We start from the raw sequence: 27,498 nt of genomic DNA on the forward strand, positions 1-27,498 counted from the left end.
AATCATCTTATACCTGCAGACCCTCTTGTGTTTTATTTCTTAAATATTATCTACAGTGGCTGGCAAGCATAAGAAAGAGTTAGGCTCTGTATCTTAAGTATATTGTAGTGTGGATTGGAGCTGATTCTTTGCTGTTCTGTACCTGAGCAAGTAACACCAGCATCTTCACTATGGCTACAGTCGTTTACTCCAAATCCTCTGTGAGAGCACTGTGTGATGGTGCTTTCACTTCCAGAACACTGAACATCATCCAGCCATATTTCACCACTTCCCTGACCAAAGTGGGCACTTTGATGAGCAGTGACAGCTTCACCACATCTAGTCTGTCTACACACCACCTCTGCATCTTTCAGGTCCCAGCTGTCATCACACACTGTTCCCCACTGACCATCTCTGAGGATCTCCACTCTACCAGAGCAGGAGTTGTTGCCAGTCAGTCGTATGTCAGCGCCATCTAAAACAAACATCACAAAGCACGTTCATGTTAATTAATCATAATGAATATCTTATTACTGTATAGAATATTATAGCATACATACCTCATTTGCATGTTTGGGTGAGAGGGTGGACGTGGGGGTTTTACTTTGTTACTGTGTTTGTTTTGGAAGCTTATTTTTCTGTATGTTTGCTACTGAATGCTTGAATTTCCTCCCGGGTCAATAAAGTGTCTGTCTGTCTGTCTGTCACGAACCCAGGGATAAAACGGACACAAATGCAGGAAGCTTAACAAAACAGGGATTTTTTAACTAAAAAAAAACACGAAACAGGACAAAGACAAAACAGGACAGAGACAACAGTAGATTCCGCGTTGCTGTGCACAATTAAATAGACAAAGGTAATGACAATGGGAAACAGGTGTGTGGAGACGGGAGGAGCAGACACGTGATGAGGAACATAAACAAATGCACGTGGCCAAAGTCCGGCTGAGTCCTGACACTGTCTGTCTGTCTGTCTGTTTGTCCTCATATGTATCCATTTCTCTCATTTTCTAATCTTTTATTAATAAAGATTTCATGACTTTCACATAATGAATTATATAATTTGCATTAGGTCATTAAATGTAACTCAGTATTAACACCTTTTAAACTCAATTCTTTACTATTTTACGAAACCCACCACCTCGTCTCTGTTCATAGGTTGATAAATTCATTTCTATAGACTATTATTGCCGCTCCAAAGAAAGGGAGAGAAGAAAGAAATGGTATGTAAATATACACAGTATACACAGATTAACAAAATTAAATAAGAAAGTTAAATACATAAACAAGAATGAAAGACAAATAAATATAAAAGTAAATTAAAAATGTGACAATAATTAGCACCTTATCGCTGTTTTCCTGACAGCCTGACTAGTGGACATCACCACAGTAATGACTACTGTGTGACTTAGTGAACATGACTAGTCTCTGCAACACAGCGTAATTAACTATAGGAGGTAGATGAACACAACACTCACAGACCATCAGTCAACACAACACTCACAGACCATCAGTCAACACAACACTCACAGACCATCAGTCAACACAACTCTCACAGACCATCAGTCAACACAACACTCACAGACCATCAGTCAACACAACTCTCACAGACCATCAGTCAACACAACACTCACAGACAACACAATACTCACAGACCATCAGTCAACACAACATTCACAGACCATCAGTCAACACAACACTCACAGACCATCAGTCAACACAACATTCACAGACCATCAGTCAACACAACATTCACAGACCATCAGTCAACACAACATTCACAGACCATCAGTCAACACAACACTCACAGACCATCAGTCAACACAACAATCACAGACCATCAGTCAACACAACACTCACAGACCATCAGACAACACAACACTCACAGACAACACAATACTCACAGACCATCAGTCAACACAACACTCACGGACCATCAGTCAACACAACACTCACAGACAAAACAATACTCACAGCCCATCAGTCAACACAACACTCACAGACCATCAGTCAACACAACACTCACGGACCATCAGTCAACACAACACTCACAGACCATCAGTCAACACAACACTCACAGACCATCAGTCAACACAACTCTCACAGACCATCAGTCAACACAACACTCACAGACCATCAGTCAACACAACTCTCACAGACCATCAGTCAACACAACACTCACAGACAACACAATACTCACAGACCATCAGTCAACACAACATTCACAGACCATCAGTCAACACAACACTCACAGACCATCAGTCAACACAACATTCACAGACCATCAGTCAACACAACATTCACAGACCATCAGTCAACACAACATTCACAGACCATCAGTCAACACAACACTCACAGACCATCAGTCAACACAACAATCACAGACCATCAGTCAACACAACACTCACAGACCATCAGACAACACAACACTCACAGACAACACAATACTCACAGACCATCAGTCAACACAACACTCACGGACCATCAGTCAACACAACACTCACAGACAAAACAATACTCACAGCCCATCAGTCAACACAACACTCACAGACCATCAGTCAACACAACACTCACGGACCATCAGTCAACACAACACTCACAGACCATCAGTCAACACAACACTCATAGATAACACAACACTCACAGACCATCAGTCAACACAACACTCACAGACCATCAGTCAACACAACTCTCACAGACCATCAGTCAACACAACACTCACAGACCATCAGTCAACACAACACTCACAGACCATCAGTCAACACAACACTCACAGACCATCAGTCAACACAACACTCACAGACAACACAATACTCACAGACCATCAGTCAACACAACACTCACAGACCATCAGTCAACACAACACTCACAGACCATCAGTCAACACAATACTCACAGACCATCAGTCAACACAACACTCACAGACCATCAGTCAACACAACACTCACAGACCATCAGTCAACACAACACTCACAGACCATCAGTCAACACAACACTCACAGACCATCAGTCAACACAACTCTCACAGACCATCAGTCAACACAACACTCACAGACCATCAGTCAACACAACTCTCACAGACCATCAGTCAACACAACACTCACAGACAACACAATACTCACAGACCATCAGTCAACACAACATTCACAGACCATCAGTCAACACAACACTCACAGACCATCAGTCAACACAACATTCACAGACCATCAGTCAACACAACATTCACAGACCATCAGTCAACACAACATTCACAGACCATCAGTCAACACAACACTCACAGACCATCAGTCAACACAACAATCACAGACCATCAGTCAACACAACACTCACAGACCATCAGACAACACAACACTCACAGACAACACAATACTTGTCTGTGTATCACAACACAATACTCACAGACCATCAGTCAACACAACACTCACAGACCATCAGTCAACACAACACTCACAGACCATCAGTCAACACAACACTCACAGACCATCAGTCAACACAACACTCACAGACCATCAGTCAACACAACTCTCACAGACCATCAGTCAACACAACACTCATAGATAACACAACACTCACAGACCATCAGTCAACACAACACTCACAGACCATCATTCAACACAACACTCACAGACCATTAGTCAACACAACACTCACAGACAACACAATACTCACAGACCATCAGTCAACACAACACTCACAGACCATCAGTCAACACAACACTCACAGACCATCAGTCAACACACCACTCACAGACCATCAGACAACACAACACTCACAGACCATCAGTCAACACAACCCTCACAGACCATCAGTCAACACAATACTCACAGACAACACAATACTCAGACAGCACAATACTCACAGACAACACAATACACACAGACAACACAATACTCACAGACCATCAGTCAACACAACACTCACAGACCATCAGTCAACACAATACTCACAGACAACACAATACTCACAGACTATCAGTCAACACAATACTCACAGACCATCAGTCAACACAACACTCACAGACCATCAGTCAACACAACACTCACAGACCATCAGTCAACACAACACTCACAGACCATCAGTCAACACAACACTCATAGATAACACAACACTCACAGACCATCAGTCAACACAACACTCACAGACAACACAATACTCACAGACCATCAGTCAACACAACACTCACAGACCATCAGTCAACACAACACTCACAGACCATCAGTCAACACACCACTCACAGACCATCAGACAACACAACACTCACAGACCATCAGTCAACACAATACTCACAGACAACACAATACTCACAGACAGCACAATACTCACAGACAACACAATACACACAGACAACACAATACTCACAGACCATCATTTCAACACAACACTCACAGACCATCAGTCAACACAATACTCACAGACAACACACAACTCACATACCTTCACACACAACACATTACACAAAAACCATTACAAACACATGACTCGCAGATGACGTATAAATGATATAAAACTTCACCTTACAATTATCAGATTAATCAATTCATCAAATGGTTTAGATTAATATTTCATGAACACATTTCTTAAATACACTGACACAACAAAAAAAACAAAACAACAAATAGTTGTATGTACTATAAATGTTTTTAAATAAATAACAGCCACACTACACATGAGTAGGTATACACACAGATTTTCCCAACTTCATTATACTTTATATACAAAATACTTTATTTATCCCTTTTCAGGAAATTATTTGTTAATTAATAGGACTCTTTCTCAACAATATGCTAACAAGCTGAAAGTTCAGAACAAACAAAGCTGAGTTTATGAAGTTGTGGCCAAAGCTGAGTTTATGAAGTTTTATGTTATGAAGTTTTTATGAGAATCAAAGACATCCTTGATCTTGGGGAAAGGATTCGTTCATGGTGTTTAATTGCCAGAAGAAGAGCACTTTGATTCAGGTGATATGAGACTGCCCTGACTGTGGTTTGCCACTTCCTGCCAAACAGGAAGCTGTTCTGTGGCTATTCACATAAATTATCATGAGATGAATTTCATGTACTTATAAGTGTAAGTTGGCTTTCAAGCAATTACAAGGTCAAGCATGCTTTAAAGTGATGTCATGACAGGCTTTGCTAATGCTAACTCTAGCTCTAGGAGGTGGAGATTTGTGTACACTTAATTAAGGAGTAAGAAAATGTAAATGTTGCTAAACACACCTACTTTTGTCTAATGCACCTATAGTACTTCAAAGGCTCAAAAAGTGCTGATGAGACCTGGGCAGAAGGTGAGTTGGATGTCTGATCTAGAGAGTAACTTAAATGGATTCAAATGAAAATTAGACTTACCAGTCAGCAGAGAAGCTCTAAGAACACCGACTGTAGAGAGAAATAAAGAGGAGGAAGTTCATGAAGCCAGTGATGGAAAAACCAAAGCTGTCTCCAGAGTTATTAGAACATGTTATGAAAATGTGTAAATATTATTATACTCTGTCCATTTTATTAGGAAAACCTGTACACATGTTTATTTATGCTGTTATTTAATCATATGGAAGCAGCAAAATGCATAATATCAACCAGCTACAGGTCAAGAGCTTGTGACCAGAAGTTCTCACTCACTCACTCATTTTCTACAGCTAATTCGAACTACCTCGGGTCACGGGGAGCCTGTGTCTATCTCAGGCGTCATCAGGCATCAAGGCAGGATACACCCTGGACGGAGTGCCAACCCATCACAGGGCACACACACTCTCATTCACTCACACAATCACACACTAGGGACAATTTTCCAGAGATGCCAATCAACCTACCATGTATGTCTTTGGACTGGGGGAGGAAAACGGAGTACACGGAGGAAACCCCCGAGGCACGGGGAGAACATGCAAACTCCACACACACAAGGCGGTGATGGGAATCGAACCCCCAGCCCTGGAGGTGTGAGGCGAACATGCTAACCACTAAGCCACTGTGCCCCCTGACCAGAAGTTTTTTTTCTAAATCTTTCTAAATCAGTTTTAATCAGTGTGAGTCTGAGTCCGAGGATAGCCTCAGATTCCTGTCCTTGGCTGACATGATGTGAAATCTTGTAGCTCATTCACTGCAAAGTTTAATATGTTGTGTTTCCTGAGATGTTTTTTTGCTCACTGTAGCTGTAATGTGTGCTTATTTCTAACTTCCCGTTAACAACAAGCCCTTCCACCTTCACACCATTCTGAGATCAGCAGTTTCTGAAATCCTCAGATCAGCCCATTTGGCACCATCAACCACACCATGCTTAAAGTCTCTCAGATCACATTTTTCACTTTTCTGAAGTTTAATGTGAACAATAAACTGAAGCTTTTCACCTGTAACTGATTGATTTTTTTTCTATTACCAACTCTGACATTAGAGAGGCAGCAATTAATAGCTTTATATTAACAATTTTTTTTTTTACCATGTTACTGTTTTTATAGTAACAGACCGATGGAAATGTCTGACGCTTATAAGAAAGAATAAACGTTTGCCTTTCTTTGTGGATCACTTCTGTTTCCTGCATTTTACCGATGTCAGCAATTCAGAAAACGAGAAGTAAAACATCTCTGGCACATTGCAAACATGTCACAAACCACAAAGACTGTATTTATATACAGAAAAGTGTGGACAATTAAAACACAGTTGAAATACTTTTTTGAAAAAATAAAAACATTTCTGTCAAAGTGAAGTAATCAAAAATGTTTCTAAGTTTGTGCAAAATTAATTTTTATTCCTTTTGAGAAAGATATTAAACATTTTTCAAAAAAAGGTTGATGATTATTGTATTGGAATTTTATTAGACTTCAGTTAAAAGTAAACCTGCTCTGTAAATGTCTTCATCTAGAGAACGTCTTCACAGAAAAAGAAATATTTAAATTCTGACATCATCCAAATGATTGTAAGAAATTTATATATTACCTATATATTAAAAAATAAAAATATATATAAATTTAAAAAAAATAATCCTAAGTTATATATACAAATAACCCAAAGGATATACCCCACACATGTAAAAAGTGGAAATTATACAATAGTATGAATTACAAGACAAACATATTGATATAAATTGTTGAATTTACCGAGCGTTAAAGTGAGGTGAAGATTCATCATCCTGGTCCTTAAGATGTAAATCAGTTTGATGCTAATTACAATGTTCACTGCTGCTTTCCTCTCACGAGGAACCTCTCGAGGTAATGACAAGTGATGTTTTATGTTTCTTCATGCAACCAAAGAGGTGGAGTTTATTCTATGGTCAGTTCCTGTTAAAGTGAGTCAAAAAACCTCAAACTATTTTTGCTGCATATAGATTTTTTACGTTTTTTTACAGCCCAAAAGTCGAAGACCAGCTCGAAGCACACTTGTAGGCGAAACCTTGTCAAACCCCTAGAGTACACCAAGTGTCAAAAATATTCATTTCCTTTCGTCACTTCCTCTTGTCTTGTCTCCTAACAGACGAGTGACAAAAGAAAGAAACATAAGGGGTACATGTAAAATGTCAGGCCATAACAAGATCATTTATCTTCCTGGAAGGATGAACAGCATTCTTCCTCAAGATATTTATTTTTATGATCAACATGTCACTCCATAACCTCCCATGAGTCAACACAACTCCCATGAACTAACCTTGTAGATATAATATATTTGTAGATATAATAATATTTCTGATTGTTCTAAAGCAAAAACAGAGTAAAATATAATTTTGATTTTATTAAGTATGAAGATTTATCTACAGATAATAATACAAAGTCATACTTTTTCATAAATTAATATAATTTGTTGTTTTGGTTTTAAAAAGTTACACTACCATAAATACTTTTTTAAATGTAGTTTTATTTCTGTATCAGCATTCAACAGCGTTCCCATAGTTGACTAGTCCCTATTTTTAAAAGGCAGAACCATGAAACTAAAAGTGAAACTTTGACACAAATCTCATATCTACATTATTTAAAGCAAAACTTTAGAAAGTCTGCTTGTGAGTGTAAAGTTGAACTGACCTTTTTCTTCATGCTGTGACTTACCCAATTTCCTCCTTTATTTCCTGTCTACTTCCTATTTAAGTGTGCTTTTATGTTCTAAAAATGATGAAGAGGTTGATAATGAGAGTCATTAATGAGACAAACCAGTAACTATAGGAAATGGACCAGTAACAGAAGATTGCGATGTACTTCTCTCGACCATTGGCAAGGGTTTCAAATTCTGTAAGTGTGAGTCTGAGGCTTGTGGTCCACCACAGTGTAGACAGTGGACTCCCACCGGTCAGTAGTTTTCCTTTTTCCCCTCTCGGCCTTAATATCTGTTCCACAAGATCCTGGCAACTTGCATGGCGGATTGGTCTCGGCACACAAAAGCCTGAGCTAGCCTTGTAAAAATGGTTGGTCACAAATAAGACATCAATGGATTTATTCTTAGCATCTTCTGCTGACCAAAAATCAATACAGACCAGCTCTAGTGGTCTTGTAGACTTTATGTTCTCCAAAGGAGCATTGCCGGAGGGGTCAGGACTTTTACTTATGATGCAGCATCGACAACGGCACACATAATCAAGTACTCTTTGCCAAACTCACACTCCTGAATTGACCTTGATGGTCACTGTCATCATGAACACTCCTCAGAATTCCATCCATCAACGAGTCTAGGACATCATATTGGAAGCATTTCATCCTTGATGATTGGTTATGAGACACCTTGTAGAGAACACCATTCCTCACAATCAATTTATCCTAGTGTAAGGTAATGAAGCACTGCTGCAGACTCTCCTGACCTTTCCTTTCTCGTGGGCCTCTGGTGACTCTCAATGTAAAACATGACTCTTGACAACACTCGATCATTCATCTGCTTGTAAAAAAATTGTAGAAAATGCCGTCAGTGTGTCCTGTCTCGTAGAAATCAGTTGGGACAGGTAATCTACAACTGCCATTGCCCGCATATCAGCACCAAGTTTCCACTCCACAGGTGAAGACAAGACAGCTGAGACATCCGAGCTTGCAACAGCAAGATGATTCATGTCAAAATCATCATTGACTGTGCATGATTGTAGATAACTAAGTTCAATTACCTTGAACTTAATTTGGCTACCCAGGTAGCCAAATTAATTTCAAGGTAATTGAACTTAATTATCTGATTACAGAAAATACTATTCATATATTGGCAGTATCAGAGACACATCTGGATGCTACTGTTCTGATACAGAGATTTCCATTGATGGCTATAATATATTTAGAAGGGACAGGAACAAACATGGGGGTGGTATACAGTAGCATTATATATTAGAGATAACCTTCCAGCAACACTGTGCTCTGAGTTTATCTCAGATGGTTTAGAATCTTTAGGGGTCAAAGTGCATTTTCCTCACCTTAAACCTTGTGCTGATTGGTTGCTGCTATAGACCTCCCGGGACTGATGTGCAATATCTGAATGATTTATGTGTGTTAATTGATAACGTTACAGATGTGAATAGTGATATTTTTTTACTTGGGGATATGAACATAGACTGGTTTGCAAATCAATGTCCAATGAAACAAAAGATGGTTTCATTGATCAATGCTTGTAATTTGTCTCAGATGATCTCTCAACCAACTAGAGTCTTTACTAACAGTGCTGGCCATATTTCAGCCACTTGCATAGACCATATTTATACAAATATTCCTGAATGCTGCACTAAACCAGCCTCTCGATCTGTGGGTTTTAGTGACCACAATATCATAGCAATTACCAGGAAAACTAAAATTCCTAAATGTAAGGTCAATATAGTACATAAAAGGATGTTCAAGGAATTTATCCCGGAAAGTTTTTTGGCAGATGTTGGTGATATTGATTGGACTGATGTGTATGCTGCTGAGGAGCCTGAGGCCTCCTTAAATATCTTTATGGTAAGGTTCATGAAGATTGTTGATAGGCATGCCCCAATGAGAAAGTGTATTGTAAAAGCAAGACCAGCCCCATGGCTTAATGAGACTATAAAGAGCATCATGAAGGAAAGAGATGAAGCCAAATCTATATTAGTAAAGACTGGATTGCTGGAGGACAGATTTAAATACTGTCAATTGAGAAATCAGGTTACAAAACTGAATAGATCGATGAAAAAAGAATATTACATGCAGAGAATAAATGCTGTAAAGCAAGATGGTAAAGAACTCTGGAAAACCCTTAATGAAATAATGGGGAGACGGACAACTGGAGGGGCTTCCTTTGTGGAATCAGAAGGCAAGTTTCTGACCAAACCAGCTGATATTGTCAGGACTCTGCCCGGACTTTGGCCATGTGCCTTTTTGTTTATGTTCTGTGTTCACGTGTCTGCCCCGCCCTTGTCTTTTCCTCCCCGCCTTATCCTGTTTCGTGTTTCTTTTTTAGTTAATAAATCCTGTTTTTGTTTAGCTGTCCTGCGTTTGGGTCCGTTTTTATCCGCGTACGTGACAGATATAGCAAATTATTTTAATGATTTCTTCATAAATAAAGTCCATGTACTAAGGCAGAATATGGACAATACTGATTACCTAAAGCTCATAAAGAATAACGTGATGTTAGATAAGAGTTGCACGTTCTAGTTTAATAGTGTCACGGAGTGGGAAGTAAGGAAGTTGTTGAAATCCCTGCCCGAACACAGCTCAGTGTGTACTGACATGCTGGACAGTAAAGTACTTGGTCTGGCAGGTGACTATGTTTGCGGTCCATTATGTCAAATATTAAATGCATGCTTAAGGAAGGTGTCTTTCCCACTATCTGGAAAGAAGGTAAAATTATTCCCTTATCTAAAAATGGTAGACTAGCATTCACTGGGAAGAACTGTAGGCCTATTACTATTCTCCCAGTTCTTAGTAAACTAATGGAGAGAATAGTTCACACACAGATACAGGAATATTTTAAATGTAACGGTTTGAACACAGATTTCCAACATGCTTATAGACATAACCATTCAACTTGTTCAGCCCTTATAGTAATGACAGACGACTGGCTCAAGGAAATGGATAATTTAAAGATGACTGGTGCAGTATTACTTGATTTTAGTGCGGCATTTGATGTCATAGATCACAATCTACTTATTGGTAAACTAGAATGCTATGGATTTAGTTTTTTAAATCCATCATTTAAGTTTTTTATCAGCTGAGTTAAATATGTTTTTTGATTGGATAAAAAATAAATAAATAAATAAGTTGGTGCTGAACATCTCAAAAACCAAATCAATTATTTTGGGATTGAGTCATAAATTGTCATCAACACCAAAGATGAGTTTGAACTTGTCTGGGGAACCTATAGAACAGGTAGATAAGGTAAAATTACTGGGCACAATAATAGATAGTCAGCTGTCATGGGCAGAACATATTGATATCATTGTGAAGAAGATGGGTTGTGGTATCGCAATGATGAGGAAATGTCTTTCTTATGTACCTACACACATCGTGGGACAGGTGGCTAAATCTTTAATTTTATGTCACCTGGATTATTGTGCCCATGTATGGTCAACTACATCTAAAGGTCAACTAAAGAAATTACAAACTGCCCAAAACAGAGCTGCCAGGTTAGTATTACATTGTCCCATAAGAACAAATACTATCAGTATGCACCGTCGACTCGGTGGTTAACGGTGGAGAAAACCGTGAAGACGTGTTGGTTTTCAATACAACTAAATTTTTCAGTAAAACTATCTTTTTTTCTCAACCAGTGTTCTTATATAACCAAATTGTTAGGTGTGATCAGGTTCATTCTCATTTGACTAGGTCAGCTGATGATGGCCAGCTAATATTACCACGTCCAAATTCAAATGCTTTAAAGAGAACAGTTATTTATCGTGCCATCAATTACTGGATTAATTGTCCATTGAATATACGTAAAATGAATGGCGAAGTCTCTTTCAGGTATCATCTGAGAATGCACTATTTAAAATTGTAAGTAGGGAATGTATGAATGTAATAATGAATGTAATACTGTAATAATTTATTCTGCATAATTTCTGATGATGGCTATAATGATGTCTACAATGTTTTACTGCTGTTATATTACTTTTGTATGTGATTTATTTATTTTGTGGACCCCAGGAATACTAGCTTCTCACTTTGGTGACAGCTAAAGGGGATCCTTTTAACAATAAACAGCGCTGTTCACAGCAGTCCAGCTTAGGGTTCGTGAGTATGTGAGCAAGAGGATTGTTGTCTGTTAAAACAGAGAAACTGTGTCCCTTTAGCCAGTGGCCAAACTTCTCACAAATGCACCATTTCAGAGCCAAAATTTCCAGACGGTGCGCCGGATAATTCCGTTGTGAACGTGAAAGGGACTTGCTGGCGAAAGCCACTGGTCTTGCTTTAGTCTCCCCTTCCTGGACTTGTGACAATATCGCTCCGATATCATCCAGAGAAGCATCGGTCGCCAATACGAAATGACGTGAAATCCGGGTGAGCTAGAACAATGGTCCCAACCAGAGACATTTTCAGCTGCTCAACCGCATCATGCTGTGCTTGAGTCCAATCCTCGGGTCTCAATTTCCTTTTTTGGCACAACACATTCCAGGTCTTATTCTTGCGTCCACTGCCTTGGAGAAGGTCGAAGAGAGGGTTTGCTTTGACAGAATAATGTGGAATGAAATGTTGATAAAAGTTCATCAACCCCAGAAATGATCTGATTCTTTTTTGAGATGGCGTCCTCCCATCCGCTTCCATCAGGCCAGAACTGTTCAATTTGGATTATAAACTCCACCTTATCAGGGTCTGTGGACACTCCATCCTTGTCTATCACATGCCCTAGAATCTTTACTGATGCGCTCAGGAGATGACATTTTTTGGAGCGAGTCTCAGGCCATGGGCTCGTAGCCTTCTGAACACCATCTCCAAACGATCATCAAGTGCAACTTTCTCACTCGGTCCAAAGACTATCAGATCATCTATATAACACAGAATGCTGAGAAAGTTCTGATCACTGAAAATATTGTACATCAAAGGTAACCTAAATAGGTAACCTATTGTACTCAAACAGGCCCATTGGAGTGGTAAAGGCAGTGAATTTACGATCGTCCTCATGTAACGGCATGTTGTAAAACCCTGACGTGAAGACAATATTTAGTCCCTAAACACTGTTCTCAAATCAGATAGCTTTTATCTTCACACTCAGTAACAACTTGGGAGTTGCAAACAGGACCCGTACTGCCTCCCTTAGTCCATATGTTTCCCGCCATCTCTTCCCATAGAGTGGAAAGGTTTGGACAATCACGTTTCGCATGTCCGGGTGGGAAGCATTTGAAACACAACTTATCAGTTATGCAAGTGTATAATCACTTCACAGACTGACTTTAATGATATCTTTAGCTTTTCCTGCAAGCTTGCTCATAATTTATTCAGCTTGTTCGGAGATGGGACTTTTCTGCTTTCTTATACAAGCTTTGGTTCCATCAACCCACTCTCTAACACAATATTTGTCTGATTTGTCACCACAAATTATGTCATATTCAGACCCTACATGTACTGAAATGTGGTATTACCCTTGACATGACTGTTCTGGTCTCATCTGTGATTGAGTGTGGTGGTTTATCGAACCGCTCTGGGAGTTATTGCTCGCATTAACTAAGCCTGCTGAAAGTAATCTGGAGATAATTGACTCTCCAATCTGTGTACCTAACTGGCCCACCATATCTGTGAGATGGCTAAGAACATCCCGCTCAGCATTAGGTGTAGAAGTACAAGGGAGCTCAGCCATGGCATGCCCAACAGTGTACTTACCTGTTGTTCAATTGAAACCATGACCTCCAATCTGGTCATTGTGAGACCTAGACTGACCTACCCACCTTCTTCCACCTTCACCAAAAACATCATTCCCAGAAGCTCCAACAAGCCAACCACCCCACCTCTGGAAAAACCATTAGCTTCCATGAACGTCCTGTCCATGTCAGTATCACAATCAATTACTTCAGTTATATTTCAGCCACTGACACAAAAAAAAAGAGGAAAACCAGTGTATATGAACGGAGAGAATAATGAGAAGAGAACGGAGAGAATAATGAGACACTAAAACAACCCACCAGTTAGAGAAAAAAAAAATATATATATATATATATATATATATATATATATGTATATATATATATATATACATATATATATATATATATATATATATATATATAAACAATAAAAAAACTAAATATCAGTTTAAGTGTGCTCAAAAGTCCGTATTCAAACTATGTTAGGTGATCGACATTCACTTAGCTGCGGCCGTGTATTGTGTATGTGTTAACTGCCTTTGTCCATAACATCGAAGATCCAGACGGGTTTCAAATACAGCTGAGGAGCAGCAACCACGGCCGATCTGTGTCAAGCTTATCAGGGCGATCCAAAGAGTCACGGCACCAGTGTAAAAATTGTTGTCCATTGTGTGACATCAACACATCCCACACAACCATCACAATCTTTAAATAGATGATGTAAGTGAGAATCTGGTTGCCTGTTTGTTATTTTATTCTCCACAGCAACGATGATCGTATCTGAGGAATACATCAAAATGTATTATAACACAGGGTGAAAACACCGCAGACATAAACCACCGCAGAAGTGTCAGCCATTTTCTGCTGAACTACATACAACTTGTAACAATTACATATTAATGGCATGGTGCATAATGTTTGCACAATTAGCAGAAAGGGGTGCACAATTAGCAGAAAGAAGTGCATCTTGTCAACATGAGGCGGAGAGTGTTCAGTGCACATGTCTGACATTAACATAAAGGGATGTGTCTTGTCAATTTGTGGCGGAGACAGTGTTCAGTGCGCATGTCTGACATTAGCATAAAGGGGTGTGTCTTGTCAATATGTGGTGGAGAGAGTGTTCAGTGCGCATATCTGACATTAGCCGAAAGCGATTGAAACATTGACATGGCGGATACCTGCCTTTACCTCTGCCTCGGGTTCTAGGTGTTGAACGTCATCTTCCATGTGAAACAAAGCTAAACCTTTCATGGTACAACACAGAGTACTACAAAAACACATTTGTATTACCATAGTATTACTCATTGTGTTCATTTATTGATAAAAATATCCCCTCGGGCAGCTGCCCCAGCAGGTTCTGCCATAATAGTTGCCTGGGTTACGTAAACAAAGCAGGGGTGACACCCATTTGGGTTAGGGGCATGTTTGTTTTGGTGATTTCAAATGTCAACATTGGCTTTCAAACATTGTGAACCCCACTTTTAACCCTTGTATTTTCCTTGGGTCTATCTGACCCTGCTGGAAGGTTTAATGAAAGTTTAATGTGTCATAACTTGGGTTTTCTTCCACATATTTGCCTGAAATTGACCAGGATCGTTCCAAATTATGAACTTTGCAAGTAAAATTAATTTTGGCTATTTTCCTTGAACCATGTGTTCAGACCACTATATACTTCCCGTTTTGGATCCTCCCGGGTCAGTTGGACCCGGCCACATTTAGTGGGGCAATAGGTCACACTTTTGCCCTTTTCAGCGCAATGAAGATACATACAGACACAAAAATGCACACATAAAATGTCCACTAACACACGCACCCAAAAGACACACATACCACACACACATGCACACACACACAAATAGGGCATTGCATTTCATTAGGCCTCCAGAAAAAAAAAGCTACATATTTGTAAGTATTTCACACTTTTGATATGCCTTTGCCTAGCAGAGGGCAAAATATGATCTACCGAAATGATGCTACACACACACACACACACACACACACACACACACACAAGCATTGGGCATTGCATTTCATAAGGCCTCAAGAAAAAAACATAAGCATTCAAGTCAATCTGACCTGTAAAAAAAACAGGTTTTATTATTTGCTGACATTAAAAATGGTCAAAATGGTTCTCCTAGCTTTGAAATATACCAGCCTGTAATTGTGCATCAACTTTTGTGCCTCTATGGGGAAAATAATTCAAAATTTCTGTTTTTTTTTTTTTTTTTTTACTAAAAAATGATACATTTTTGTATTTAAATAAGGTTTATTATACCAAATATTAAATTTTTTTTGCAAAATATGTTAATATATTGGAAACAAGTTAGACTAAAAAGTTGAAAAAAAAAATGGCTATCATATATACTTCATTTTTTATAAGCAGTCAAAACAGACAAGGTCAAGTCAGTTTTGGAATGTTTGTAAATTTTCTTTTGGGGGGGGGCAGACATATTTAAAATATGTCACTCTTGCCTGTTGTCGAAAAATGGGAGCCCTGCTAACGAACTGACCTTTATCCTTCATACTGTGACTTGACTGATTTCTAGAAATCATGAAGAGGTTGATAATGAGATAAAGTATAAAACCTACCGATTTGTACAATCCAAAGAGAAGAGCTGATCAAATGATTTCACTGGACACAGAAAAGTCATTTTGTTAATGAGACAAACCAGTAACCAGAAAAAGTCTGAAGTAAATGAACACAAATTAATTTTGTGTTTAAATCCACATTTATCATTTAGTTGAAGCTTTCGTCATTTTGTAGACAATAAATTCAAACGTCTGACTGAAGCCGACTTCTTAAGACAAACGACGATTTTTAGAGAACGCAAAAGCTCAATAAATTCTTAAATAATTTTGTTTATATTTCAGTTTAGTGATTTTGTATCAGTAACAATGAATGTTTTTCTAGTTTGTTAAAGAAGCCTGAGCCAAATGTGTGAAAGCAACAACTCAAGAAATGTGTGTTGGTGTAAAACGATCTACAACTAAAAGATCACTGTTGAAATTCTATTCTATAAATTTGAGCCGTGTGAAAGAACAGAGCTTTTTTCATAGTGATCAGAAACACACACAAAACATCAGTCTTTAATAAAAATTATTTTCATCATCATCATCATCATCTAGTTCATGGTACAAGAGAAACAACATTTGTCCGTTTGAATGTGTAACAAGTGTCGGAGCAGAACAGAAAACAAATCAGAAGAGAACAGAAGACAATGTCTTTGTGCTGAAGGCCGTGTGACATTGACATGTTTTAAGACGTGTGAGAGTTTTTGGGCAGTGTTCTAACATGGTCATGTTCACGTTTACTGAACACCAAAAGGAAGTTCAGAGGAAGCCGAAACACATTGAGATTCGAGATTCTGTGCAAGTCGCGTGCATAGTCAAAGTGAAACATGGAAGTCTTTCAAGCATCTACATATCTGTTTTATTTTGTGAAGAAGTATTGCACACAGGTACAGTGATGATTCATGTCTGCAGTGGAAACCGGGACCGAATGAGGAGGCATGTGTCATAGCTTTTAGATGCCCATGGTGGTGGTACATCAGGGGGAAATAGTCTGGGACTCCAAAAGTTCAGTTTGTTGTTCCTGAGTATTAAAAAAGTCACTGACATCTGGAGGATGGAACAAGAATTAAATTAAAATGAAAACAAAACACTGTTAGTGAAGTTTTCTGAGATATTTCCTTCTCAGACCCCATGGGGACTTGTTTCCACTGAAGATAATAAGACTGCAGGACATTGTTTCGTTCCAGTGTAAGTGCTGAGTCAGTGGCTATTAACATCCCTGCTTGCCAGATGTTGGGTTGTTACTCTGGTCACATCATCATCATCATCATCATCATCATCAAAAAAAGCGAACAAGGATATTGAGAAACCAGTTAATGTTTTGCACAAATTCACAATGTTTTGGATACAAGATGAAGTAAGAATGCCATATTGGTGAAAGGCTTGGAAATGTATAAAAGCTTGTCTTGAATTACGTTGTGTGTGCATTCTAGTGTAAACAAGCTCAGTGCATGTTATACTCTGTGTGCATCATAGAACAAACTCAAGCTTACACTTGGAGAGTGTTTCTTGGTTTGTTATAATCTTTGCATCTTAATTACTTTTACTTATTCTAATAATGTTCAATTATTTGAAGGAGATTTTATTTCTAATTTTCTTTTTATTTTACGTATATTACACACATTTATCTATATTACACTACTTTTAATAAAAACAAGGCCTCCCATTTTGAGGACCCTGAAAAGACAAAAAGGTCTAAGTCTGCCTCTTTCATTTAAAGATTCAGACAATAGATTAAGGTAGAAGAACTTGAAGAGGATCCTTTGTTAGAAGACCAAGGGACTTTGAAGGATACCTGTGTTCAAGGTAAGACCAACTCTGATAGTTGATCTTGTGTTTTCAACATTAACCCGTGCAAACTAGGACACATCCCTTACTGGGATTACGGAAGGGTTTCCTACACAATCCAAAAACATGTGTCAATAAGGGACAGGTACGTCAGTATAAATTACTTCAGCTGTTAAAAAATGTCAATCTTTCTTTCAACACTAGATGGTATCATAACTGCATTTATTTTGCTGCTGCCTGCACAGTCTGTCTAAAACCGCCCACTGCAGCACGAGCCTTTAAAGTCAGTGTGGGAATGAGGTAATGATTATGAAAGAACTATTTTAAAGCTGAAGAAACAAGTAGCTAAAAAAGCAAAGAGAGAGTGAGGTGAGGAATGTGTACGAAACATTACACAGAATACACACATTCAAGTTGAGAAGAGGAGGTGGTCCTGTTTCATGTCACTATGTACTACGTCAGCAATATATGGTTAAAATATCAATAAAAACTTGACACCCAAGTTCTGGTTCTGGCTCTCAGCCAATCCCTCGAGTGCTTGGGGTAAATCATATCCCTTCCATCTGCTTTGGTGGCCGCAACAAAGCAATCTGGTCTCCAAGCAGCACCTTATGTAGGGTAGTGGTAGCTATTGCCTAGACCTACACTGTAAAAAATTTCTGTAAATTTACATAGAAATTTAACAGCAAATTGCTGTTTTCATGAAATATCAGCAGATATCAGTAGCCATTTTTTGCAGTGCATTGTGGGAAGACTTGTTCACTTCAGGTTAGTGGTTGAGCAACAACAGTATTTCACTGTTATTTTAACGGTATTATATTTTTTGATTTGTGCGACGTGGATTATCACCACGAGGTAGTTTGCACCTTTATCTATGTTTGTCATATCTTTAAAAAATAAATATTACATGGGAATTTTAAATGTTTTAATCAGAGAAAGCAATAGTTAGTAAAATATGTTAGTAAAATACGGTACATTTAAAATATGTTAGAAGGACAAATGGTTGGAAGAGGGAGGTGTCTAAGGCCAAGCAGAAGGCATATGAAGAGTTGTACACTAGGTTAGACACTAGAGAAGGAGAGAAGGACTTGTACAGGTTAGCTAGACAGAGGGATCGAGATGGGAAGGATGTGCAGCAAGTTAGAATTATTAAGGATAGAGATGGAAGGGTGCTCACAAGTGAGGAGAGTGTACAGAGGAGATGGAAGGAATACTTTGAGGAGCTGATGAATGAGGAAAATCAGAGGGAAAAAAGAGTAGAAGGGGTGAACTCTGTGGAACAGTAAGTAGATAAGATTAGAAAGGAAGAAGTCAGGAAGGCTTTGAAGAGGATGAAAAGTGGAAAGGCAGTTGGTCCTGACGACATCCCGGTAGAGGTCTATAAGTGTCTAGGAGAGGCAGCAGTGGAATTTTTAACTAGTTTGTTCAACAGGGTATTAGAAAGTGAGAGGATGCCTGAGGAATGGAGAAGGAGTGTGTTAGTGCCGATCTTTAAGAATAAGGGTGACGTGCAGAGTTGCAGCAACTATAGGGGGATAAAGTTGATGAGCCATACAATGAAGTTGTGGGAAAGAGTAGTGGAAGCTAGGTTAAGGAAGGTGGTGGAAATTTGTGAACAGCAGTATGGCTTCATGCCCAGAAAGAGCACAACAGATGCAATTTTTGCTCTGAGAATGTTGATGGAGAAGTATAGGGATGGTCAGAGGGAGTTGCACTGTGTGTTTGTAGACTTAGAGAAAGCGTATGACAGGGTGCCAAGAGAAGAGCTGTGGTACTGTATGAGGAAGTCAGGAGTAGCAGAGAAGTATGTCAGAGTGGTGCAGGACATGTATGAGAGGAGCAGGACAGTGGTGAGGTGTGCTGTAGGTCAGACAGAGGAGTTTACAGTGGAGGTGGGACTGCATCAGGGATCGGCTCTGAGCCCCTTCCTGTTTGCTATAGTGATGGACCAGTTGTCAGAGGAGGTCAGACAGGAGTCTCCTTGGACGATGATGTTTGCAGATGACATTGTGATCTGTAGTGAGAGCAGGGAGCAGGTGGAGGAAAACCTGGAGAGGTGGAGGTTTGCGCTGGAGAGAAGAGGAATGAAAGTCAGTCGTAGTAAGACTGAGTACATGTGTGTGAATGAAAGGGAGGGAAGTGGAACAGTAAGGTTACAGGGTGAAGAGGTGAAGAAGGTACAGGAATTTAAGTACTTGGGGTCAACAGTCCAGAGTAATGGAGAGAGTGGGAAAGAAGTAAAGAAGCGAGTGCAGGCAGGTTGGAGTGGGTGGAGAAAGGTGTCAGGAGTTCTGTGTGATAGGAAAATATCAGCAAGAATCAAGGGGAAGGTGTACAGGACAGTGGTGAGACCGGCCGTGCTGTATGGTTTAGAGACAGTGTCACTGAAGAAGAGACAGGAGTCAGAGCTTGAGGTAGCCGAACTGAAGATGTTGAGGTTCTCTTTGGGTGTGACAAGATTGGACAGGATTAGGAATGAGTACATCAGAGGGACAGCCCATGTTGGACGTTTGGGGGACAAAGTTAGGGAGGCGAGATTAAGATGGTTTGGACATGTTCAGAGGAGGGAGAGTGAGTATATTGGTAGGAGAATGTTGGACATGGAGCTGCCAGGCAGGAGGCAAAGAGGAAGGCCAAAGAGGAGGTATATGGATGTAATTAATGAGGATTTGAAGCTAGTGGGTGCAAGTGTTGAGGATGCAGAAGATAGGGTTAGGTGGAGAGAGATGATTCGCTGTGGCGACCCCTGAAGGGAAAAGCCGAAAGAAGAAGAAGAAGAAGGACAAATGGTTACTGAATCACAATATTTTCTATTTTGTGCAAATTCACCTGATTTGTGTTATCACAAAATATATCTGTTGAATATAATGTGTTGCAATGTATTTCTAAAAATAAAGTCATGAAAATATGTGGGTAACGGATCAATCAAAACAGAGACCATCCTCATAACTGTGTGCCGCGGACTGATTCCGAAAATTGTGAAATTCAAAGCTCTGGAGCGAAGCATCGCGGACCTGCGCAACTCTCCCGGTGTGCGACGCCCCATACTGCCTGAAATTTGCCATCGTGTTGTTAACAGGTAAGAGTTCGCTTTTATTCTGCTTATTTGACTAAAAATCTGCAAACTCGGCTCTCAAATTAGATTTTTGTATTATTTTACAATTTAACGGTTGATTACACCATATGTTACTCACTGTTTTATTGGTATTGCTTTCTAAAAAGCATGCAGTAAAGATTCGGTCAAGTCGTTAGCCGTTAGGGGCTTGAAACTTTCCAAAATTGTGATCGGGCAACGTTAACGTTCAAATACAAGAGATATGCTTGTGACATTTTACCTCAGTTTAACTTTACATTGTCAAGCTCTGTACGTGTACCCGTAGTTGGAAAGACAGGCTTATTTTATGCTAGTTTATAGTGAATGGTTATAGGCTATAATTAGCGGCAGATTACTGTGAATGTGTTCATTAAAAAAATCTAACGTCAAATCATCTTGCACTTTTGTCAGCCATTTTATCTTTTGAGCGCGATTTGAATGCATCAGTAATTTGTTAGATATTGTTCCTGATGTCCTTTGCATTATGTTTTATGTCATCCCTGCGACTTAGGTGAAACACATGAGAATACACAGTCATGTCTCAAATTGTGCATTCCGTTGCTGCATACGTAACTGTAATCGAACGTTTCAAAAACGTTCGGGCTTGAAATCTCATGCGTACAGGCACCATAAAAGATATAAGTCAGAAACCACAATGTGCACAACAAATCCATTAGAATGTCATGTTGATTTGTGTGGTGCCAAAAGTACTAGTTTACCTGACTTTATTTCTCATGTTAAAAAACACATTAAAGAGGGTCGAAGAGTCACATGTCCTTGTATGCAGTGTGGTAAAATGTTTGCTGTTATATAAACATTTACCTCTCATTTGTCCAGAAAACATAAAGACACAAGACAATCAGTCACGACACCTGAAGCCAGCTGCTCGCAGATTCAGGAGGATAATTTTCAGTCTGATACACAGACTGAGGAAGGTGAGAACTGTGAGGAACCAGATGTAAGTCCTGAAAATGTTGACGAGACACTGTTTTTAAGGAATCTTGCTCTGTTCTCTTTGAAACAGCAAGCAAAACTATTGCTTCCAGCCTCAGTAATTCAAACAATCATTGAAGATAGTCCGTCAATCCATGAAATCAACCTGTCTCATATGCTTTTCAAACTCCAGGAAAAGTTCGTTTCCCTTGATCTTCCAGAGGCAATGATAAAAATGGTTCTTGATGATCTTAAAGCTGAAGATCTTTTTATGTCGTGTAACAGTCGTACCCTAAGATCAGATCAGCAAAGAAAATCATTTTTCAAGAACAGTTTCCATTATGTTGAGCCGGTTCCTATTCGTCTAGGACAGAATGAAGCAGGAAAAGAGAGTTTTGCACAGTATGTCCCGGTTAAACAAACAAATGAATCTCTGCTTAATTGCAAGTCTGTAAGGGAACAGTACAGAGATGTGCATGGTCATGTCCCATTGAAGGACATTTTAAAAGATCTGTGGGATGGTGAAAATGTAACCGCAAACATGCATAAAATAGATAAATCTGCCTTAGGATTGATTTTGTATCAAGACTCTTTTGAAGTAGTGAACCCTTTATGGCAAGAAAAAACATAAGATACTTGCTATGTACCTTACATTAGCAGATCTTTGTCCTTATAACAGATCAAGCACTGATCAAATGCAGTTGGTGTTTCTCTGTAGGGAACAAGACTTTAAGTACTTTGTAAGTAAGTGAAAAACTGGTCATGATATGCTTAGTTGATGACCTTAAAGAGCTTGAGACTACAGGTGTATGTTTTCCTGATGGACTGAACGTCAAAGCAATTTTGCGGGCGATAGCCGGTGACAATTTAGGCTCACATAGCATTGGTGGGTTTGTGGAAAATTTCAGTGGAAGCACATACGTCTGCCGATACTGTGAAATAGATAAAAAAAAAACATTTCAGCAAGATCCACTTTCCAGGGCCACATTTTGTACAGTGCAATCATACAAAGATTATGTTCAAAACTGTGCTGAGGGTTTGCCTCATAGTGGAGGCATCAAGTTTGACTCATCATTCAATGAGCTCTCTTTCTATCATGTTTGTCAGCCAGGGTTGCCCCCATGCCTTGGACATGATTTGTTTGAAGGTGTTGTGTTGTATGATATTCCTTTATGTATACAACATCTTGTAAAAGTTGACAGACAATTTACTTACCTGGAATTGAATTGCAGCATCAGTCAGTTTAAGTTTCTGGCAAACAAAAACAGGGACAGACCGTGTGAAATTAACCCGGGAAGTGAGAAGCTTGGTGGCCACGCTGTACAAAACTGGTGTTTTTTGAGGATGCTGCCATTGTTGATTGGTAACAAAATTGAATCCCCTGGTACAAATGAAGTTTGGCAACTAATTTTACTGTTAAGGAAAATCGTAGCACTTGTTTGTTCACCAGAAATTTCCAATGGTCAGGTTGGGTATTTGAGAGTTTTGATTCATGAGTACCTACATTTTAGGAAACACATTTTTCCTGCCCACTGTCTCAGACCTAAACATCATTATCTTAGCCACTACCCTGAGCTCATTATTCATTTCGGTCCACTCATTCTCTTGTGGGCTTTAAGGTTTGAGAGCAAGCATGTTTATTTCAAACAGTGTGTAAGAAAATTACATAACTTTAAAAATCTTTGCTTGACTCTTGCAGAAAGACATCAGCTTCTCAGGCATTTCTTCATTCTGGTGAGTTCTTCCCTCATACTATTGTCGCAGAGAAGGCAACAGAGTTTGTAGTGAGTGACTACAATGACATCATTAGGGAAGCTGTAGCTGGATATAATTTTCAGCCTGAAAATACTATGGTTACTCATGAGGCAACTGTTAAAGGAACAACATACAAAACAAACATGTATGTTGTTATTCAGGAAACTGATGAAGGCATTACTGCGGGAAGGATTGTGATGACAGTCATACAGAATTCTTCAGTGTATTTCATCACTGAACTTTTCCAAACGTCCATGATCCATAACATGGGTGTTTACTGCTTGACAGCAAAAAATGGTTCCTACTCATGTGTTAATCAGAATGACCTTCTGGATTATTATCCAGTACACAGTCTTCAATATGTCTGTAATAGTTCTTCATCATTCTCTTCTCTTAATGTAGAACAATGTCTTGGTTGGTGGAAGAATTGAGGGCGATCATCCTCAGGGCTTTGCCGACAAATGTTGAGAACACCACAGAGCTTTTGATTGAGAGACTTTTAGAGTCGGGAGTGGAGTCCAAAGATGATCTACAATTTGTTCAAGAACATGACCTCAGTAGCATTCTACCGGCTATAAAAGTAAGAAAACTTCTCAGTGCTTTCAAAATAGGTAATTATATTTTCATATCTCATTTACATTCATTCTCAGAAGCAAAAGAAGACATTTTTGTTCAATAGCTAGTTAGCCTGAAAAATTACATAATTTACATACTCATGCCACTGTAGATAAACACAATTGGTAATATATCTTGGTTCCTTTGTAATGGCATTGAATGGGGTTCAGGTTGCAGATTTGTAAGCAATCCATATGACTAATACATTTCTTCCAAAGTTAAATGATTGTAGGAGAAAACCGCCTCCAACCTACATTGGCCCAGGCTAGCTCCTGCAATCTGACTATAAGTTTAAACAACAGTTCTAAGTAAAAATTCAAAGAAGAAATGATCAGCCAAACTCATGAAGACTGGATTCAGTTGAGGTAGGTTTATTGACAGTCGTATAGACAGCAATCAACCAGCTGGTACCAGGGATACAAGTTTGTCCAGTAGACGAGACTTGCACTGAAGCACTGCTGATCACAACAAGCTTATATACAGTTCTGACATGCCCCCCTTTTCCTTGTCATCCAATCACAATATAGCTCACATACGCAGTTTTTGCTCGCTTTTGGAAAAATACCATTATCTCCAAATGGTCAACGTTCACCTATGCATTAGGCTATGCATTTAGGCCATCTCAATTCCCATTATCTTCTAACCGAGGGTCCCCATTCCTATGTCTCTTAGCTCACTGCCTACGTCATCAGGTCACAAAGCTTTTAAGTTGGTTTTTCTGCGCTTTTAGACTTTATTCTGCTTCCTGAGGTTTTTGTCAACACAACTCACTTTCTTCATGGGTACGTATGGGTTTCTTGTACTTTTGGTCTATGTGCATTAGCCATCAGTTTACTTATTAACCCAGTGGCCAGAGGCTGTATGTGCTTACTGAGGCTTTATGGACTTGTGATGTGTTTTAGCTTCAATCTCTGCATGGGTTGCTTAACTGTTGGATGAAACCAACCTTTCTACACCATCACCAACTGCTGATCTTTTCACTGAGGTCATCACTCATTACATCCGGGATATGGAGAGTCGTGGTCGACCCAGTGACACATCTGCTGTTAAGGGGGTCGATGTCTCAACACAGACTGCTACAGTTGTTACCAAGTCTACTCAGACTCCTTCAGCCTCATCCACACGCACTCAGGCTACTCAAGCTCCATGGCGTGTTAACAAAAAGACTCAATATCCTCCTCGTCATGCTGTCAAACCATTTTATATTAAGAGTGACTCTTTCTGAGATTGAATCTTCTTATTAAAACTTATGCTCAGTTTTGGGCCTCAATACTGTGTGCACATGTGTCCTTTCTGCATTCCTGTGTGTGTGTTTCTGTGAGTCTTCAGCCTATAGGGGTGGTTAATCATTCTCTACCTATGTCTGGGACCTGCTCGCCTCTAATGGCCTTTTACCTTTTAGGGCCTATATGCCTAAGACCTGTGTGCATCTAATGGCCTGTTCATAATGTAACATTTGCCTAAGACCTGCATGCGTCTAATGGCCTGTGCATATAGCATTTGACTCTTAATGGAGGCTTCTTCTCCCTCTCTCACCTTTCCCCTAGATCGTGGCGTATTTGGCATTATTTTATTAAAAAATTCCCACATGATGCATTTGTGAGCAAGCCTAATAATATTTTGTGAGCTAATTTAGAGATGTTGCATAGAAATCTGTACATACAGAGGCAGACATGCAAGAAAGGATTATAATTTCCTGTTTAACAATTTGTTTAATTTGCTTGCTCACTACAGTAGTAAAACGAACAATGTAAATAGTTTTAAATGATGCCTACATTTGTAAAAACAAAAAAACAAACTGACCATTTGAACAATATGTGATGTATATATTTTATTATCCTTAATTGAAGTATAGATTGAACAGATCATTTGGGGTGAATTTTAACTGCCTGTTCAATATTTTGGTGGTTTTTAGAGAGGGAAACTGTCACTTTGGATCTCATCATCATGGAGTCAGCTGGGAGCTCCTCTCCATTGCCATGCTCTTCTAATTCGTCTGTGTCTACTAATGTAGAATCCAGCAGTGTTAAATACAGTAGGCCATCGACATCCTATATTAAGAAATCTTGACCAGACAGCTTCAAAGTACCATGGCAGCTCATGCCTGCAGAAATTCAGTCTGCTATTTCCTCAGGAAAAAGGCCTTCACCAGCAGCAAGACGATAAATGGTTAGGGTGCTTGCAGATGAAATGAAGAAATTTGAAACATCCCCAACACGTGCACAGTGTCTTACCATTTGTAAAACAATTGTCAGTCAATATCCCCAGAGCTTTGCAGACCAGCTTCATGATGGCCGAATTGTAGGGGAAGGATACAGCTCACTTTTGATCCAAGTCAAGACAAGAATTGAGAACCTCAGCCGGACCACCAGCTTCCGACAGCACCGGTCATCAATCCATGGTGTTAAAAGAGGACCAACCGACACATATGGTTGGGTACGGTTTCAGCCTGATCTTCCTTTAGAGGAAGCGGATGACTCAATTGAGAATAAACGTCAAAAGCTGGAGGATATCTATTGTCATGAAGGAACAAAGGGTGGCAAGAAAGCTGAAGTAATGCAATTGATGGAGACAACTTTCTGCCTGCAACGAAGTCAAATAAACAGCATTACAGCACCTTCTGTTGCAGAGGTAATGAAAAAGTGGCCATACCTTTTCCTTCAGAAAGGCCTATTCGCACATTTTCAGCTTCTGACTGAGATCAATGTCCTACATGCATTTGAACTTTCTGTGGAAGAGTGTGGGAGGAGCATTGTAGAGTTTTTTTAAAACCAGGCCAACTAACGCAGACGTTAAGGCCAAGGAGGAAGTGATTGATTCATCACATCTGATTGTTCAACTTCTAATGGCTTACTTTGGAGAGAATCAAGATGGGCTTTTTCTTCAAGAAAGTGTAAGCTTTTCTTTATATACATTATTATTAGTTCTTACTATGAACAAATGTGTAGCAATGGTTCAATCAAATATGTTCTGTTTTATCATACTTATAGGACTCATTTGACTGCAAATTAGGATATTTTAGAAATTGTTTGTCTACACCGTGCAAGAAAATTGGTAATTTGAAACTCAAAA

At 39.3% G+C, this 27,498-nt stretch overlaps 1 protein-coding gene across 1 annotated transcript in view; it reads right to left on the reverse strand.

Annotated features, from left to right (window-relative positions):
• Positions 1 to 27,498, reverse strand: part of LOC132861506 (deleted in malignant brain tumors 1 protein) — a 190,423-nt gene that overhangs the window by 90,046 nt on the left and 72,879 nt on the right. Inside the window, exon 3 of the mRNA XM_060893065.1 lies at positions 143 to 454. Coding sequence (XP_060749048.1) covers positions 143 to 454 — 312 coding nt within the window. The remainder of the gene's footprint in view (positions 1 to 142; positions 455 to 27,498) is intronic.

This window comes from Tachysurus vachellii, chromosome 18 (genome assembly GCF_030014155.1).
Source record: "Tachysurus vachellii isolate PV-2020 chromosome 18, HZAU_Pvac_v1, whole genome shotgun sequence".
In the NCBI taxonomy this organism is placed as follows: Eukaryota; Metazoa; Chordata; class Actinopteri; order Siluriformes; family Bagridae; genus Tachysurus; species Tachysurus vachellii.